Source organism: Aplosporella prunicola, assembly GCF_010093885.1.
Source record: "Aplosporella prunicola CBS 121167 unplaced genomic scaffold K452scaffold_3, whole genome shotgun sequence".
In the NCBI taxonomy this organism is placed as follows: Eukaryota; Fungi; Ascomycota; class Dothideomycetes; order Botryosphaeriales; family Aplosporellaceae; genus Aplosporella; species Aplosporella prunicola.
Window position 1 is genome coordinate 629,166 of NW_022983531.1, and position 16,759 is coordinate 645,924.

At 53.0% G+C, this 16,759-nt stretch overlaps 6 protein-coding genes across 6 annotated transcripts; 3 read left to right on the forward strand and 3 right to left on the reverse strand.

The window, feature by feature from the left end:
- Positions 1 to 704: 704 nt before the first annotated feature.
- On the reverse strand, positions 705 to 1,886 carry K452DRAFT_324137 (uncharacterized protein; the record flags this gene model as incomplete). Its single annotated transcript, XM_033544681.1, has 4 exons — positions 705 to 944; positions 1,003 to 1,356; positions 1,422 to 1,778; positions 1,836 to 1,886. The coding sequence occupies 4 exons, from the start codon at positions 1,884 to 1,886 to the stop codon at positions 705 to 707; spliced, it is 1,002 nt and encodes a 333-aa protein (XP_033401814.1).
- Positions 1,887 to 3,056: 1,170 nt separating this feature from the next.
- K452DRAFT_294708 (uncharacterized protein) lies at positions 3,057 to 5,475 on the reverse strand (the record flags this gene model as incomplete). The annotated part of the gene is made up of 2 exons (XM_033541729.1): positions 3,057 to 4,233; positions 4,286 to 5,475. The coding sequence occupies 2 exons, from the start codon at positions 5,473 to 5,475 to the stop codon at positions 3,057 to 3,059; spliced, it is 2,367 nt and encodes a 788-aa protein (XP_033401815.1).
- Positions 5,476 to 7,418: 1,943 nt separating this feature from the next.
- On the reverse strand, positions 7,419 to 9,001 carry K452DRAFT_315358 (uncharacterized protein). The gene is made up of 4 exons (XM_033543857.1): positions 8,737 to 9,001; positions 8,649 to 8,684; positions 7,763 to 8,600; positions 7,419 to 7,710 (listed from the first exon to the last, which is right to left on the reverse strand). Exons 1-4 carry the CDS (start codon positions 8,888 to 8,890, stop codon positions 7,587 to 7,589), a joined length of 1,152 nt encoding a protein of 383 aa, XP_033401816.1. The 5' UTR covers positions 8,891 to 9,001; the 3' UTR covers positions 7,419 to 7,586.
- Positions 9,002 to 9,703: 702 nt separating this feature from the next.
- Positions 9,704 to 10,895, forward strand: K452DRAFT_242648 (uncharacterized protein). Its single transcript, XM_033537879.1, has 2 exons — positions 9,704 to 10,042; positions 10,107 to 10,895. Exons 1-2 carry the CDS (start codon positions 10,002 to 10,004, stop codon positions 10,504 to 10,506), a joined length of 441 nt encoding a protein of 146 aa, XP_033401817.1. The 5' UTR covers positions 9,704 to 10,001; the 3' UTR covers positions 10,507 to 10,895.
- A 430-nt stretch (positions 10,896 to 11,325) lies between these two features.
- Positions 11,326 to 14,643, forward strand: K452DRAFT_324140 (uncharacterized protein; the record flags this gene model as incomplete). The annotated part of the gene is made up of 11 exons (XM_033544682.1): positions 11,326 to 11,357; positions 11,429 to 11,738; positions 11,792 to 12,250; positions 12,303 to 12,359; positions 12,499 to 12,539; positions 12,625 to 12,754; positions 12,808 to 12,871; positions 12,920 to 12,945; positions 13,009 to 13,730; positions 13,780 to 13,992; positions 14,049 to 14,643. The coding sequence occupies 11 exons, from the start codon at positions 11,326 to 11,328 to the stop codon at positions 14,641 to 14,643; spliced, it is 2,649 nt and encodes an 882-aa protein (XP_033401818.1).
- A 181-nt stretch (positions 14,644 to 14,824) lies between these two features.
- Positions 14,825 to 16,471, forward strand: K452DRAFT_105851 (uncharacterized protein). The gene is made up of 2 exons (XM_033534967.1): positions 14,825 to 15,010; positions 15,355 to 16,471. The coding sequence occupies exons 1-2, from the start codon at positions 15,005 to 15,007 to the stop codon at positions 16,375 to 16,377; spliced, it is 1,029 nt and encodes a 342-aa protein (XP_033401819.1). The 5' UTR covers positions 14,825 to 15,004; the 3' UTR covers positions 16,378 to 16,471.
- Positions 16,472 to 16,759: the final 288 nt, after the last annotated feature.

The window sequence follows — 16,759 nt, forward strand, 5'->3', positions numbered from 1 at the left end:
GGAGAGGGTGGGGGTGGGGGTGGTTAGGATGGCAATGGACGAGAGTTGGAGGCGTCGTTGGTAACTCGGCCGCATTGACGTCTCTCGAAAAGGTGCTTAGCGCGTAATCAACGCAGCGGCCGCTCTCATTGGCGCCGCCCGCCCTCGCTTACGTCGGCCGTTTAAAAAGCCCTTCGACGCGCCCAACTCTACTTCCTTTTCTCCTCATACTCATCAGGACAATTCTTATTGTGGGAGCTTTGGGCCATCTTTTCCGACCGAAAGTTCCTCTGCTATTTGTCCGAGACCACGACTCGCAGGGCATCGTAGCTGGAGCGAGCGACGGGAGCAATCCCCATGAAGTTTCGTTCCTTACCAACGGTGCTACAGACTTTTCTTCTTCTTTCTTTTTTTACTTTGGCTGCAGTTATGTATAATGACGCAGCTGTCTCGAGTGGCATCATCGCAGCATGGTCCATCTCTATTGCATTATACCATCTTTTGCGAATCAGACACTTGAACAGCAAACACCTCGTTATGCGCACATGACTGTTGACATTCGTGTCACAGACATGAATGACTTAGGTCTGAAAGCGCATATGACATGTGTGAATTCATTCCAGTACAGATGGTTTGATGGTACACTGGATTTAATACATTCGTATGTAATGGCAGGCAGGGTATCAGTCTGTTCCTCTTCCCCTCGCTATATTGCACAATACAGACTATGCCGTCTCCGGCTTCTGGCCGTAAATAAAGTGAAAGGGAGTGTAAATGTGAATCTCGGGGTCCCTCAGCTCCTTCCTCAGGCCTGCCAGTAACACATCAATCTCGTCCTTGGAGTAGCCCAACACGCGGCTGAACAAGGCGAGCGTAAACGGCTCGACTGCTTCGATGGTGTGGATGATGGTGTACTTGCCAATTTCCTTGAGAGCCTTGTCTTTGGCCCAAGGGCCGACGGGGACCTGCAGCAGCATGCCTGTCAGAACATGAAACGGAAACGAAGAGCCAACGTTCACTCACCTTGAACACCTGCTCTCGCACATTCACAAACCCAGCCTTCTCCATGAGACCCTTGTGCTTCTTTGCCATGTTCATGTCCTTGCCAAAACTGGCACTGGCTTCGTTCAGCTGATCGATCCACTTTGTCAAGTTCTTCGCCTTCTCCAGAGTCCCGTCGTCGCTCGCGTATTCAATCGCATACTCTTGCATCTCAATCCACCCGCCAGGCTTCAAGCTGTCAAAGGCCTCCGTATACAGCGCATCCCAGTCACTCACCGTGCCGCCCATGCCACGGCCGTGGATAAAATCAAAGACGGGCCCGTACGCCCAGTCTTGAGTTATATCGTCGATTATAAATTTACAGTTCGGTGGAACCTGTCCCAGCCCGTTTGTTAGTCGACCACGTCGCAGGGGGCGAGTCAGTGACGACGACGACGTACCCAACCCGGCTGGATGGGACTGATATCCGTGCCCAAAACCTCACACTCTGGCTTTTCGTCCGCCAAGTCGATCGCCCAGATTCCCGTCCCCGTGCCAAAGTCGAGCGCCTTGTGGATCGTCTCTGGCACCGGCGCACAGTACAGGCTGCCCCCCAGGATCATGCGGAAGATGTGGTGGAAGAGGTCCAGCCGATCTTGCTCTTTTTCGTCGTTCGGCAGCACGTACTCGCCCTCGCGGTAGGCATGGTAGCGGCGTCCGTTCTCGTACTTGTACGCCCTAATTGACGAGGATATAGATGTCGATGCGCTGGTCGTGTCGTCGGGGAATGCGGAGTCTGAATCGGTGTATGCGCCGTCCTGCTTGCTGCATTAGTAGAGTCTCTTTGGAAGCAAAGAAATGCCAGCTAAACCTACGTCGGCCTCCAGCACCTGCTGCTGAGCCTCGTTTTCTGTCGGAGTAGCCATTTGGACGATTTCACCAGCAGTCAAAACAGCACGACGGAAAAAGAGTGAAATGCTAATCGTGAAGATTCAAGAGAGCAGCACCCCGCAGGGACCCCTACACCCGAGGCCAGGGTATTGGATATCAGGCGAGCGCTGTGACGATCGTGACAAAAGTAGGAAGGTTACTCCGGGTATGGCTCGTGCGAGGGGATAAATTCCGAGGCAGACGGGGCTGGATTCAGAGCTTGTTATTGTGGCCACGTATAGGGAGTCACACTTCACCGGTATGTGATGAGGCCGTCTAGTCGCGAACGTGATGCTTGTAATGCATGGCAATCGTTTGATCTCAATAATCGGCTGTTTTTGGTCCTATTGGGCGTCGCATTTATCCATGTCCAAGATGCCTTCACTAAATGCGGGGCTCAGATCAGATCCGAGAAAGCGTTAGTTGAAATCAGGCCAATAGGCTTAATCTAGCTTGGCATGTTTCAGCGGCTTGTACAACGTGAGAGCTCTCGCCATATCATGTGTCGTCGTGCAGTTGCAGGAAGGGGGTCAATCCACCTACTGACTGAAGGATACGCTTGATAAGCATTGGGTTCCTCCTAGCTGTGTTGTCTGCTTTGCATAGAGTAGTGGTATCTCCACTCCTATTAATGTAGTTATTAAAGGCTTTAAAAGTGAGAAGGTAATTGTTGTGACATATACAGGGGGACCTATTCCCGCCAAGGAAACTAAAGCTACCTACGTACTACAGTCAAAACTGGTTACAATGTTCGAGTTGGTCAGAACTTTCGACCGCTAAAAAGGCGTCTATCGGTATACCGGGCTAGGTATTGCGTGGCCGTTTGCGCATATTTGCCACTAGAAAGAGAGAAAGAGAGAGAGGGAGGGTAACGGCACAAACAGTCAACACTAAGAATACAAAGAGGTCTGACTGTAACGATCTTTCATCTTGACATTGGATATCACTAAGCCGAGCAAATGCAACGCAAATAAACATGCAGAGAATCTTGGTCTCTTGAATTTCTGCAGCAGTATGAAATCTGAGGACCTACTTTACACAAAATTAAGCTGCGGTCGTTTACTAGACGGCAGGGGTCATGCGCAACAAAATTGACCTGACAAATCTAAGTTCGTCGCGCCAGACGCACCAAACCTATACAATGTCGTCCATAAACAAAGTCGCGGTCAGAGGGGTGAAGACGGTCTGTCGCTCCACAAACTCTGAAAGTACTCCTCCTCGCAGTCGCTGCCCATGTAAGTTTCATCGTCGTCTTCGAAGCCCCAACTGTAAAGGCTTCTTAACCGACTTGAAGAGACAGAGACAGACCTCTCTTTCTTGGGTTTCTCCAGTGCCCGATATCCTAGCACATCTGCCCGCCAAAAGCCGCCGCAGAAGGTACAACCAACAAATTCTGTTGCACCATCCAGGACTTCAGCCTGGTTTGCACAGGACAAACAAGCGAAGCTGCACCTCTCGCACAGTGTTCCGGTATCAACAGAATCGTTCTCTGCGAAACGGGGACGAGTCAAAGCACCGCATTTCTTGCACTTCGCTTTTCCGGTTATTTTGCCATCACTAGACAAGCTGGCAAAATGTAGAGCGCCTGGGATACGTTCCGCCGACCGGCCAGAATCACCAGCTTCTTCGCTGGTGACATGGTCAATTTCACGGCATCCGTTAATTTCGCACTGCTCTTGATTTGTGGTCTTGGCCTCAAGTTGAAAATGCAACGCTCTTGCTCTGAGCAGCTCAGCGTCGGGTGCTTTGTCGTGAGGCCCCTCATAATTTGGACCTTGAACAGCCTGCCGGACTGGTAATGATCCCATTGGCTTGATTGTGATTTCATCCGATGAAATCATATCACGAGCGGCGGTTACACCCTCGCCTACAACGCGCTTGGTTGATTCCAACTGGGCCAATGGATCTGACTCATAGGCAGGCATCAGTTTCAGGCGCCTCATATCTCGCAAAGTTCTGTCGGACTGTCCGACTTCCAATACGTTGACGGAACCATTAACTTCGCCGAGTAGCAGGCTTGAAAAGTCTGGACTGAGAGCACCTGACATAATGCCGGAATTGAGCGTTACGATATCCCTGTTGTGGACGTCTTCCGTCGCTCGATAGGGGTTCCAAGATTTGAGAACGCCATCCGAGGATCCAGTGTAGAAACAAGAACGGTCGTGGCCCCACGAGGCGAATCGGATACCTGTATCCAGTTTTTCTTGAGACTCTGGCTCGCCAAACTCCATTAGAGGTTGGCCATGCTCCAAGGTGAGCATGACGTTGTCTGGCTTTCGAATGTCCCAAATATATGTTTTGCTGTTGGTGCATCCTGCAGCCACTAGGTTCTCATCGTACGGACTAGGGATGACGCTGTCAAAAGAAATCTAGACAAAAACACAGAACAGCTTACCTGTAGACAATATCATTCATGTCAAGCGCCTCGCAATCAAGTTCCATCCACCTATGGTACCTGCTCTGGTCGGCGCGCCAATCATACAGTCTGACGACCGAACGAATACCTCTGTTGACGTTTGTACCGGCAACGCAACCCACAGCGAATAGCGTGCGGTACAGCAGGTGCCACGCGCAGTCGAACACGGTACGGGTCTCCGGGTATACCGGTAATTGCTTTTCAGAGCCTACGTCCCAAACGCAAGTCTCACCTGTAACATGTTCATCGTGAGAGCTGGATGAAAACCCGCCAAGCAGATGTTCGCCAGATGGGCTGAAACGAAGAGCCGACGGGTAGATTTCATTTTCGGGACGATCTAGTGCTTTTTGTGAGCTGAATGAGGCTTTGAGCTCACTTAAGATATCGGAGTCTCCGTAACGAGAAAACCCCATAAGCTTGATGGCTTTTGTTGTGCGCTGGGTTCCGGTAGCTAAAATACCGGTTTTGCTGACGGCAAGTAGGTCCACTTTACCTTTGTGTTTCATCACACGAGGATCGTCTTTCACCCCGTTGCGAATATCCCAAACTCTGACCTTCTTATCGTACCCAGCGGTATACATGAACTCTTGGTCGGGCGAGAAATCTACCATGGACACAGTTTGGAAAAGCCTCTGATCCTGACTGGCATACATTGAATGAGTAGCGTTTACTCCGGTTTCAGTCTTTTTCCGTCTGGTGTGATGGTCTGGGAGTTCTTGCAGGGTTCCATGGGCCATATCGCCGAAAAGAAGATTGTTTGGTCTATTATACTGCATGGAAGCAGTATCCACAAGACAAGCAGACCCCGCGGCGAAGCGAACTCCGTCTGGAGCCCACGCTACTGTGTTGACATCTCCAGACGTGCCTGTGTAGGAAAGTGAAGGACCTAAAGTCTGCAAGGTGCGGGATCGGAATTCCATGAAAGCACCTCTGGATGAGAGCCGATGACAACGAGTATTGTGATAACCGAGTTCTCGCTGGCGCAAAAGAGATTTTGTGGTTTGAATGTGCATAGAAGTTCCGATCCGTAAAATTGCGTCGTCAAGATAACCTTGCGCGGCGTCACGGAAAAAGGCCTCAATGCTTTCTTTAGTACGGTCTTTGAGCACGTTCTTTTCGTGCACGATTGACGCGTACTCAAGGATTTCCGCCTCTGTAGCAGATCGCATTATTGTTTCGACTTGCTCGTGTAGAGAGGTCGAGTCATGTGCATTCTTGTCAAGGAGTATGTTCTTGACAACTCTAATTTCTTCAGACGTAAAGGGGAAGTGAAGGGCGGTGCCTTTCCATCGTGCCACCTGTCGAGAACTCCAAGTGCCTTCCAGTCCTTGACGAAGTGCAACGCGTTCATTGCGAGAAAGGTACGGTAGTTTTGAGGGCGGTTTTTGATGTACAATCCGCTTGCTCCTACGTAATTGCAGACAAGAAGCAGGAGCGGTATGGCTAGGTAGAACAGAATCGTCATCAGCGTCCTCTGCCATGGGATAGTCTTCCTCATATTCGCGCCGATAGTATGTGTCCCTTTTCTGTGCGGCACGACGCGGTCTGCCTGGAGCATTTTCTTCGTCATCTTCATCGGTTATATGCCGAGAGGCTCGTCCCTGGCGAACGGTTGATGCTCGTGCTAGCATTTCTGGGTGCAGTTCGGGCTGGAGAACGTGACGAAAGGAGGAAGATTCTAGAGTTGTGATGGCCGAATGCAAGCTGAGCTGATACTTCAGTCTTTTGCAGTAGCGTGTTTGGCAACTACCACCGGTTCTTCCATTAGTTGCAGTGGCTATTTCCTGCCAACCCTGGCCCAGACCTTCCTTCAGATAGACTAAGAGGCTATCTTCTTCGAAGGAAAACTCTTTCCCAAAGGAAGACTCAGTTGCAAGGTGAGACTGCTCTTCTTGCGTGTGGTTGCTGTGGTTCTCCAATTCCTGGTGTGAGGATGCCAGCGGTTGGGCTGGTGGCAGAATTTTAGGCTTTTCACTTCCCGGTGTGGACGTCTCGGGAGGCCAAGATGTCTTGACAGACGTCGAAGTTGGTGGTGTCAAACTCGTGTTTGAGGTGCCCAAATCTGAAATTCTGTTTTGGGTCACTGTGTCCGTTATAAACGGGGGCATGCGAACGGGGATTGGGCTGTGGGATGTGAGAGCATGGGTTTTTGTTCTTGAAACTGCTTGCAACTTCGGGGTGCTACTATTTCTGGTTGCCGAATTAGTTGACACTGGCGGCATACGTACTGGTACCGGGCTTTCGGAAATAAGCGGCGATTTGACGTTCGTTTCTAAGCCACGCAACTTCGCAGCGCCGTATTTAAAAGAGCCGTCCGCATGCCGTTTCAGGTTATGTTTGGGTCCTATGTGAAAAGGACCAGCTTTGCCACTTTTCAAATACACGGACTGGGACGCTGAAGTATTTTCTGGGCGTTTCATCGTGGCAGAAGAACCAGGTCGCAAGTTCGCTTGTTCGCCTTTCTGTTTGGCCGCTCCAGCTCCAGGATTGTAATTGCTCGAAGACGGTTGAGGCTTGCTATCGGAGCGCCGTCGGCCGGTGATCTCAGCTGCCGCAGCTGGATGGGACTGAAATTGGTTCAACAGGGTGCTGGCATCATTATCCTCGTCCGAATCTATGTAGTAAACTACTTGTTCGCGATCTGTGGTGTTCTGTGTTTGCTGTCGTCCGGCAGGTTGCATAGGTGGCGGAGGTTCGGGACTCGGACTGCTTGACGTCAAGTCTATGATGTCGACTAGAGGCGACCTGCGATATTTCAGTAATTAACTCGGGAAAAGGTGGAAGTTGCGATGAGAGCGCATTGGTGTGGACGTGAACCGTACATTTTTGTACCGGTGATCTATAGGAGCAAGAGCTTTGTTCATGGCGCGGAGGAAGATGCAACAGGCTTGCGAAATCTCAAAGAATAACTGGGAGGATCGCCATCACCAAGGTGGGTGGCTGCTTAGTTTAGCTTGCGGTGGTGAGGGTGGTTTGGGTCGCGAAACAACGCGCGACACGGACGATCCACCACTAGCGCGCACGCGCGTAGGTAGAGCGATGGCAGCAAGAGCATGTGAAACGCTCCGTTTCCCGGCCTCGGCCTCTAAAGCTATTTCACGTGGTAGAGAGAGTGCAGAGGATGATTGAGCCAGTATAAAAAGATGCAATCCATAACGCCTAGTAGATGGCTTCCGCATTGACGGAAGGCCATAGCCCCAGCCTAGCAAACCGTATGCCTCGACTCCGAACTAGACAAAATACAGGGATATCATTCAAAAACGCAACCCTGCCAGAGGGCTCAAAGCGTCGCTGTGGAAAAGTAATACTCGTTCCAGAGGAACTCGTAGTCCTCAAGGACGCCGCCGATAATGTCCAGCAGAAGTTTGCCCCGCAACTTGCCCGCGAGAGCGTGTATCCAGGCCCTGGAACATGTCAGCCGCAAGTCAAAGCGCATTTTCAAGATAGGTGTCTCACCTGGTGATGCTGTCATAGAATGCGCCCCTCATCAGCCACCATCCCATACCCCAACCTCTCCTCCTCAGTTCTTCTCTTTCGAGTCCTGTCAGTCCCCGCAAACCACCAGCAAGTCGCTCTTGGAAATCCTTCTTGGCTAGTTGGCGGGCGCCGTATTCAATACTCAGACCTATCAGCCATGGCCTCCAACTGCGTTTGTTTTTACCGCTCCAGTACTGCATGGCAAGAGCGTAAATGACAGGACGCAGAATGTATAAACATTCAGCTACCTCGCCTTTCCCGGTAACCCTGTGCAACAGTGCTTTTGGTGGCTTGATGTCGTCCGCCGTAAGGACCTTTGAAAGAAGGTAGGATGATATGTCCGACGAATCTGGCAGCGAGGGCATGGATAAGCCTGTCCTTGGCATGGCCCAGCCGGCATCATCAATCTTCTCATTTGGCGGGCTCTCTGTTTCTTCAAGGATAGAACCGCTGTTTTCCTCAAGCGTGCTAGGATCAAATTCTCTCTGAGGAAGAGGTGGGCTCAAGAGCGGCCTCGAGTTCGTCAGGCGCAGGAGGAGCAGCCTACAAATGGCTTTGACGGCTTCCAACAGTACGATTACCCGCCACCGCATCTTTTCACCTTTACGTTTTGCTGCCATCTCCCACAAGAGTTCGGTGTACTGAATCATCTGAAGCATCAAGGCGATGCGCTTGTATGTTGGTGAGTTTTGGGACCAGAAGCGCGTGTAGCGGTTATGAGGAGTGGGATGAGGGCGCTGGGCAGCAGGCAGCCGCGCTGCTGCTTTTGCGAGGAGAGAATCATGGTACACCGATAGGAGTTGGACTCCGCTGTGGACTGAGGCCGTTCAGTATGCGCACTGCGACAGGACAGGAGACGACTAACTTGACTCTGACGCGACTTCTGTATCCCGAAAGCGCCCTAAGGTCATTTCAGCATAAGCATATAGCGCATTCGGAAGGCACTGACATACCAGGAATGATATATGTGAGCGAGCGCAAGGCGGATTCAACTTGCGACACAGCGCTGGCATTCTTCGTGATGAACTCTTCGTACATGGCCAGCCACTTCGGTGGAAGCGACACGGCTCCGGACAACTTGCCGGGAGTTTGCTTGCAGGACTTCATCGCATCAGAGCTGACTAGAAAGAATGATGTATAGTTGGAGAGGAATCGACAATCGCGCGCAGGCTTCCACGTTCGAGACCCTGTCTGTCGCAACCTTCCACAATCAGCGGGATGACGACTGGGTGGGCCGAGGTCGAAGTAAGCTAGCGGCGCTGTCCGGCCTGCGGCTGCGGGTGGCGGGAGTTGAGTAAGGAGTCAGGTGATTGCGCGCTATCGCGTATGTACCTCCAAATATATTTGACACAGTACAGCACCAACTTGAGTCAAATACAACTACATACTATCGCCCGATGTCGGACGGGGCAGCATAAGGGGCAGTGTTAGGTCGGTTCACTTGGGGGAGCAATTGGACCGCGTCCTGAGAGACAGGCAACGGGCAGAGTGACAACCAGTTACGCCAGCCACGTGCCAGCGGTGCCACCCAAGCATTTAACATTACGGATTTCCATCTTCGCCCTGACACTTCTGTAACTACTGGGATTACCTGGGGGAACAAGACAATGCCTAGAATTGGCTTTTATTCAGGTGTGCTTGATGCGACCGGCGTACGGGAATGGGGTAACTTTTACTTTCCGAAAGGTGAAAGAAGGTAACTATGATAAGACGCAATGAGTTAGCGAGCATGAGACTCGGGAGAGTGTTGGGGGGTGGTTGTTATTAGCTGGTCTGTCATTCGTTCCAACCTATCGGAGAGACGGAATAACAGGGAAAACTAGGTAGATACTCGGTGTCCCTCGTGCTCTTATCGGACACAGGCTTTTGTGTTACCATGCCAGGCTGCGGGCTCGAGCGCCGGCCCCGGGACACTGTCGACCCAGGCTCTCGCGTGCGCCCTCATGCCTGCTTCTCAAAAGAAGACAGCTCCCCGCTACCAAGTGTCTCGAAGGCGTTGGATCCCCGTTGAACCCCGAGTGCTTCGCGCCAAGACTTGCGTCAGCAATCACCACCCTGTGGTCTTGCGCATTTCCACATAGGCCCCCTCGCAACATCATTCTTCGCTCCTCTCGTTCCCCATCGATTCTACGGCGGGCGCACTTAAAGATACGCCGCTCTATCCTTCCCTCTCTGCCCAACCACCGCCACCAGCCACACGGCCTAATCTAGTGCCACAATGTTCTGTCTCCGCTCCTGGTTGCCTCTGCTGTTTTTCCTGTCAGTCTCACCCAACAACCCGAGCGCTATGAGCGCTTCCTGCAACTACTAACAAGCCGTGCAGCACAAACGCCTCTCCGGTCTACCTCGTTCTCTTCATCTCTGCGACGTACTACCTCAACCGCCCGTGTGTCTATTGCAGCCTCCTCCTCGCAATCCTTGTTCTTGCACTCTTCGACTTCAACACGAGCTGGTTCGAGCCAAACAGCAAATACCACGAGCATTCTGCGAACGAGACCGCTTCTAATTCATCCTTGGCGCTCGACGTGGCTATGGAGACGGCGTCGGTCGTCGCTTCCACCCTGAATGACACCGCTGGCGCTCTGGTATCAGCGGCTATGGATGGAATGAAGCGGAGGAGGGTTCCCGAAGTGAACATCAGCGGCAACGGCCTCGAGTGGGGAAAGGCTCTGTTAAAGAAGGAGTGGAAACTGCCTTGTCTGGACGTCGTTGTCCGGTTATAAACTTTCGCGACAGATGATTTAGGCTTGCGCGCGTAGTGGAGGGAGGATTCTGGCGTTTCTGTGGATAGGGCGGCTGTGATTGTGAGCAGTCTAACAATGCTTCGTGCATATTTCGGTAGCATAGCGTCGGAGTTACGGTAACGGATTCTTTGGACAGGTCCACAAGCAACAGCGCAAAGAGCTATCGGGCTGGGCCGGGATGGTATGTCCCCTTCATAATACATTCTCTGTGGAGGAAAGCGTTATGGGCTATGTTCAAAACCCAATCAGCGCAGTGCTTGGATAGGCGACCAATTTTCATGACGTTTCGAGTTGTTTAGTCGTAGGCAGGCACAAAACTGAGTCTCGCAACTATGAGTAGGCATCCTGCCCAAAATGAATAACATCGCTATCAATACTTCTAGAATGAGACGTGTTCAGTTCCACAAGTGTAGATGTATGTAATTGATAGCATAGACAATGATCAGCTCACCGGGATCACGAAATGCCGGTCTCCGCGCACCTCGTTTGCGACTAGGTTTGTTCACTACATCCTGCTGAGAGCGGTTCGGTGAATTAGCCATGTCCGCATTGCGTAGCGCGTGGTCCAGGCAGCACATCAGCTTGCCTAAATGGCACCTGAGGTATGCAGGGCAAATTGCGGGGTTCCACTGTAGCTTGGCGGGGCAGCGTCGGCTCAAGACATCTTCTCTACAAGCCACCCCTCGTATCTCGCCATCATCGCAGCGACCTCGTCAAATTTTTCGAGGATTGTCTGAACCACCTAACCTTCGTTTGACCCGGCTTTGCAGCACTGATTCGTGGAGACACGCAGCAACCATGGCGTCTGACAGAGACATCCTCCCGGACACGTGAGTCCATGACCGTTTGTGGGCTGTCGGAGTTTCCCAGTTCGCTTTTGCAGCTAACCAGTCGATTCCAGGATCAAGCCGTTCAACTATGCCATTTCCCTCTATGATTTGGAGTTCGGTGGAGCCTTCGGCTATCAGGGCACCGTCACCGTCTCTGCTGAGATTCGGAAGGGCACCAAGGATGTTGTGCTTAACTCCTGCCAACTGAAGATTCACGAGGCTACGGTCACCACAGAGCACACCAAGACGCAGCAGTCTATCAAGTCGTCTAAGATTTCCTACGATGAACCATCTCAACGTGCTACCATTGCCTTTGACGAAGAGCTGCCCGTTTCCTCCAAGGCGGAGATCACCATCAAGTTCCAGGGCACCATTAACAACGTAAGTAGATCTCATATCACTGTGTAGCTGTTTTTTACTGACAAACAATTCAGCTCATGGCGGGCTTCTACCGTTCCAAGTACAAGCCGGCTACTACCCCGGCAGCATCCGTAGCAAAGGATGATGAGCATCACTACATGTTCAGTACGCAGTTTGAGTCCTGCGATGCTCGTAGGGCTTTCCCTTGCTTTGATGAGCCCAACCTCAAGGCTACTTTCGATTTTGAAATCGAAATCCCCGAGGACCAAGTTGCGTTGAGCAACATGCCGGAAAAGGAAACCAAGAAGGCCTCCAAGGCCGGCTTCAAAGTCGTCAGCTTTGAGAAGACTCCTGTCATGAGCACTTACCTTCTGGCTTGGGCAGTTGGTGATTTTGAGTACGTCGAGGATTTCACTCGTAGGAAGTACAACGGCAAGAACCTGCCGGTCCGTGTCTACACCACTAGAGGTCTCAAAGAGCAGGGTCGCTGGGCTCTTGATCATGCACACAAGACTGTGGACTATTTCTCTGAGGTTTGTAGAAGCTTGAAACCAGAAGGTCAAACAAACTACTAACGAAATTTAGATCTTCCGCATCGAATACCCGCTCCCGAAAGTTGATCTCATTGCCGTTCATGAATTTGTAAATATCTCTTGTTTCTTTACACATCATGTTGGGGCTCAGACATGGTGGCTAATGTTTGGCTTTAGCCCATCATAAGTCTTCCCCTGTCGTTTGCCAACCTTACCAATGATTGAGTAACTAACATATAATCTCCTAGTCTCACGGCGCAATGGAGAACTGGGGTCTCATCACATACAGGTCTGTATTTTCTTACTAATGTTGCTGTCCGTCTCAAATCAGTGGTGGCTGCAGAATTAGTAGTAAATTAGCTGACTGTACGAAGGACCACCGCGGTTTTGTTCGATCAGGCGCACTCGGATCAGAGATACAAGAACAGAGTGGCGTATGTTGTCGCTCACGAGCTTGCTCATCAATGGTTTGGTAACCTTGTCACTATGGATTGGTGGAGCGAGGTATGCAATTGATTGCCCCGTCATATAGCAAGCTCCGAGTTAACACATGGCAGCTTTGGCTTAACGAGGGCTTCGCCACTTGGGTTGGCTGGCTCGCGGTTGATCACCTGCACCCAGGTTCGTAAACGAGTCCTCATTATTAAAACATAAACTGACAGATTATAGAATGGAACGTCTGGGGCCAGTTCTGCGTACGTCAACATCGAGGTATCTCCATCACATACACCATATGCTGACTTGACTGTTTCTGACAGAGCGAATCGTTGCAAACAGCCTTCTCTCTTGATTCCCTTCGCAACTCTCATCCTATTGAGGTGCCTGTCAAAGATGCCCTGGAGGTTGACCAAATCTTCGATGCCATTAGCTACCTGAAGGGTAGCTCGGTCATCCGTATGTTGAGCGCTCACCTAGGCGTTGAGACGTTCTTGCTTGGTGTAGCCAAGTACCTGCAAAAGCACAAGTACGGCAATGCCACTACTAACGACCTTTGGACCGCACTGAGCGAGGCCTCGGGCCAAGACGTCAACGCTTTCATGGACCCGTGGATCCGTAAGATCGGATTCCCTGTGGTGACGGTTGCTGAGGAGCCTGGCCAGATCACCGTGCAGCAGCGTCGCTTCCTGCTCACCGGGGACGTCAAGCCGCAGGAAGACGAGACTACCTGGTGGGTGCCTCTTGGTCTCAACTCGGGCTCGCAGAATGCTAGCAAGAGCGCTGGTGCTCTCACGACCAAGGAAGATACGATTCGTGATGTTGACGACAGCTTCTACAAGCTGAACGTCAACCAGACGGGCTTCTACCGTACCAACTATCCTCCCAACAGACTCATGGCCCTCGGCGCGGCCAAGGAAAAGCTCAGCATTGAGGATCGCATTGGCCTCGTTGGCGACGCCGCTGCCTTGGCCCAGTCGGGTGATGCCACCACTGCAGGATTCCTTGCGCTCATCGAGGGCTTCCAAAGCGAGCGCGAGTACATGTAAGAAACAGCAGTATCCCGTTTTGGAATGTGTGCTTACCTTTTTTAGCGTCTGGCAGCAGATCCTCATCGCTTTGGGCAACATCCGATCGATCTTCTCCGAGGATGATGAGATCTCCAAGGGTCTCAAGCTTCTCGCCCGTAAGCTCGTGACGCCTGCTACCGAAGAGATCGGATGGGAGTACGCAGACAATGAAGACTATCTCACCGGACAACTCCGCGCTCTGCTCATATCAGCCGCTGGTTTGGCCGGTCACGAAGGGTGAGCCCATGGTCACGCTACATCATCGTCGATTTGATCCTGCTAACACGTTCAAGTGTCATCAAAGAGGCCCAGCGTCGCTTCGCCGCGTACCAAAGCGGGGACAAGTCGGCCATCCACCCCTCTCTCCGTAGCGCCATCTTCCGCATTGTCGTGACCGAGGGCGGACAGGAGGCGTTCGAGGCCATCAAGCAGGAGTTCCTGACGACGACGTCGATTGACGGCAAGGAGATCTGCCTGCAGTCGCTTGGTCGGGTGCAGACGGCGGAGCTGGCCAAGACTTACCTCGACTTTTTGTTTTCGCCGGCGGTGCAGGTGCAGGACATGCACAGCGGGGCCAGCTCGCTGGCGGCCAACTCGAAGACGCGGCACGCGCTGTGGGCGTACATCAAGGCCAACTGGGACAGCAAGGTGTACCCGGAGCTGAAGGGCAACATGGTGGTGCTGGAGCGGTTCGTCAAGCTGTCGCTGTCCAAGTTTGCCAGTCACGAAGTAGCGGCCGACGTCGGGTCTTTCTTCGCCAACAAGGACTGCAAGGGGTTCGACCGGGCCTTGGCGCAGTCGAACGACATCATGACGGGTGGTGCGAAGTACCGCGAGAGGGACAGCGGGGTGGTGAAGGAGTGGCTTGGGGCTCACGGGTACCTCTGAAGGGTGTCAGGTGGTCTGGGGAAAGGCGAAGGCCGAAACAGGGGCGGGATTGGCGAATGAAGGCCGAAAGATTGAGATGCGACAGAACAAATGCATGGGTTAGGTAGTGGAGCGGCCGGCATCCCCCGCACTGCACGCGTGAGTTCGGCGGAGGTCGGCGCACGCACGGACCCGTCGTGGTCTGATCCAAGTGAATCTCGTCTGACCAGAGTCCTCGAAACACCATGGACAGACGCCTAGGGCGCCAACCACGGACATTAAATTGCTGACTGCTTCCTTTCCGCACCGTTTGTCTACTCAATTAGCCTTGTTCCTTCTTCCCCGCCTTTGATAGCAAAAGTAGCAGCAGCAATCAGTCACAATGTCCGTGGTACGTTCATCCTCCCGCTTCTTCCGTCCTCCCTTCTTCCAAAAGTCCTTTGCCGGCGTGCGCCCTAGCTTCTTCACCTCAAGGGCGCCCCCGCGCTCCAATCTGAATGTCCGCCACTTGTCTGGCGGCGCCAGACCACCGTCTCGTGCCACGCAGGTCTGGATGCCCAAGACAAGGTTGGCCGTAGGCATCGTCTTTATTGGCGCATTGATCTACTCGATGGTAGGGCTTTTTGATGGCGCGCCCATGGATTTCTTGTGTTTCTTTCTTTCAATTGGCTAGCTTGCTTGCTTGTACCTTGTAGAGCTCCATCGCTAACACAGCTTCTGCAATCTCCACAGGCTACCGAGGATGTGCAACAACTCGACGGACCGTCGCTCGCGGAGCAGGACAAGCTGGCGAAGCGCGAGTCGGGCGTCAGCGAGCAGTCGCCAATGCGGCTGCGGATGGAAAAGTTCATCCACGAGCAGCAAAAGGAAATCGTGGCGGGGCTGGAAGAGGTGGACGGCAAGCTCTTCCAGGTGGACACGTGGCAGCGGCCGCACGGCGGCGGGGGCATAACGTGCGTGCTGCAGGACGGCAATGTGTTTGAAAAGGCCGGAGTCAACACGTCGGTGGTGTACGGGACGCTGCCGCGGGCGGCGATCCAGAAGATGCGCGTCAACCACAAGGCGCTGGACCCGGACGTCGAGTCGGTCGAGTTCTTCGCGGCGGGCCTGTCGATGGTGCTGCACCCGTCGAACCCCATGGCGCCGACGGTGCACCTCAACTACCGCTACTTTGAGACGGCCGACGCCGACGGCGGCACCCAGGCCTGGTGGTACGGCGGCGGCTGCGACCTGACGCCCTCGTACCTCTTCGACGAGGACGCCATCCACTTCCACAAGACGATCAAGGAGGCGTGCGACGCCCACGACCCGGCCTACTACCCGCGCTTCAAGAAGTGGTGCGACGACTACTTCAACAACAAGCACCGCAGCGAGAGCCGCGGCGTGGGCGGCATCTTCTTCGACGACCTAGACGAGACGGAAAAGGACCAGGAGCAGCTGTTCAGCTTCGTGCAGGACTGCCTCAAGGCCTTCCTGCCCAGCTACGTGCCCATCATCGAGAGGCGCAAGGTCATGCCCTTTACCGACGAGGAGAAGCAGTGGCAGCAGATCCGCCGCGGCCGCTACGTCGAGTTCAACCTGGTGCACGACCGCGGCACCAGCTTCGGCCTCAACACGCCCGGCTCCCGCGTCGAGAGCATCCTCATGAGCCTGCCGCTCACGGCCCGCTGGCAGTACATGCACGAGCCCGAAAAGGGCAGCCGCGAGGAGCGCCTGCTCAACGTCCTCAAGAACCCCGTCGACTGGGTCCATTAACGCCGTTTCATGTCCGTATATGACAAGGGAGCCGAGATAATTTTTTCTTTCGATGACGATGATGCGTAGCGGGCATATATACATACTACCACTACTACTACTACTACCACTATGTATACATGTATATATAATACGGAGCATGGGATTGGTCGGAGGACGCTTTTTTCTTTTTTTGGTGGTGCTCTCTCTAGCACACACACACACACACACACGGCGCATTTTCATGGGGGACCAACAACGGGACCGGGGGGATCCAGACGACGGCGGCATGGATGGCGTACAGGTCGGAGCCGGGGCTTGCTTGCATATGAGTCGCCTGAATACATTCGGTTTCCTGCATGCATCGCGTGTCGTCGTCGTTGTGGGTGTCAGGTCTTGTTGG

Bases quoted from the DNA above. Each gene is read 5' to 3' on its own strand.
- K452DRAFT_242648 (XM_033537879.1), top strand. From the start codon at position 10,002: ATGTTCTGTCTCCGCTCCTGGTTGCCTCTGCTGTTTTTCCT. The intron at 10,043-10,106 runs GTCAGTCTCACC...CAAGCCGTGCAG, and splicing joins TTGCCTCTGCTGTTTTTCCT to CACAAACGCCTCTCCGGTCT.
- K452DRAFT_315358 (XM_033543857.1), bottom strand. From the start codon at position 8,890: ATGAAGTCCTGCAAGCAAACTCCCGGCAAGTTGTCCGGAGCCGTGTCG. The intron at 8,685-8,736 runs GTATGTCAGTGC...AAATGACCTTAG, and splicing joins GCTCACATATATCATTCCTG to GGCGCTTTCGGGATACAGAA. The intron at 8,601-8,648 runs GTTAGTCGTCTC...GAACGGCCTCAG, and splicing joins AGAAGTCGCGTCAGAGTCAA to TCCACAGCGGAGTCCAACTC.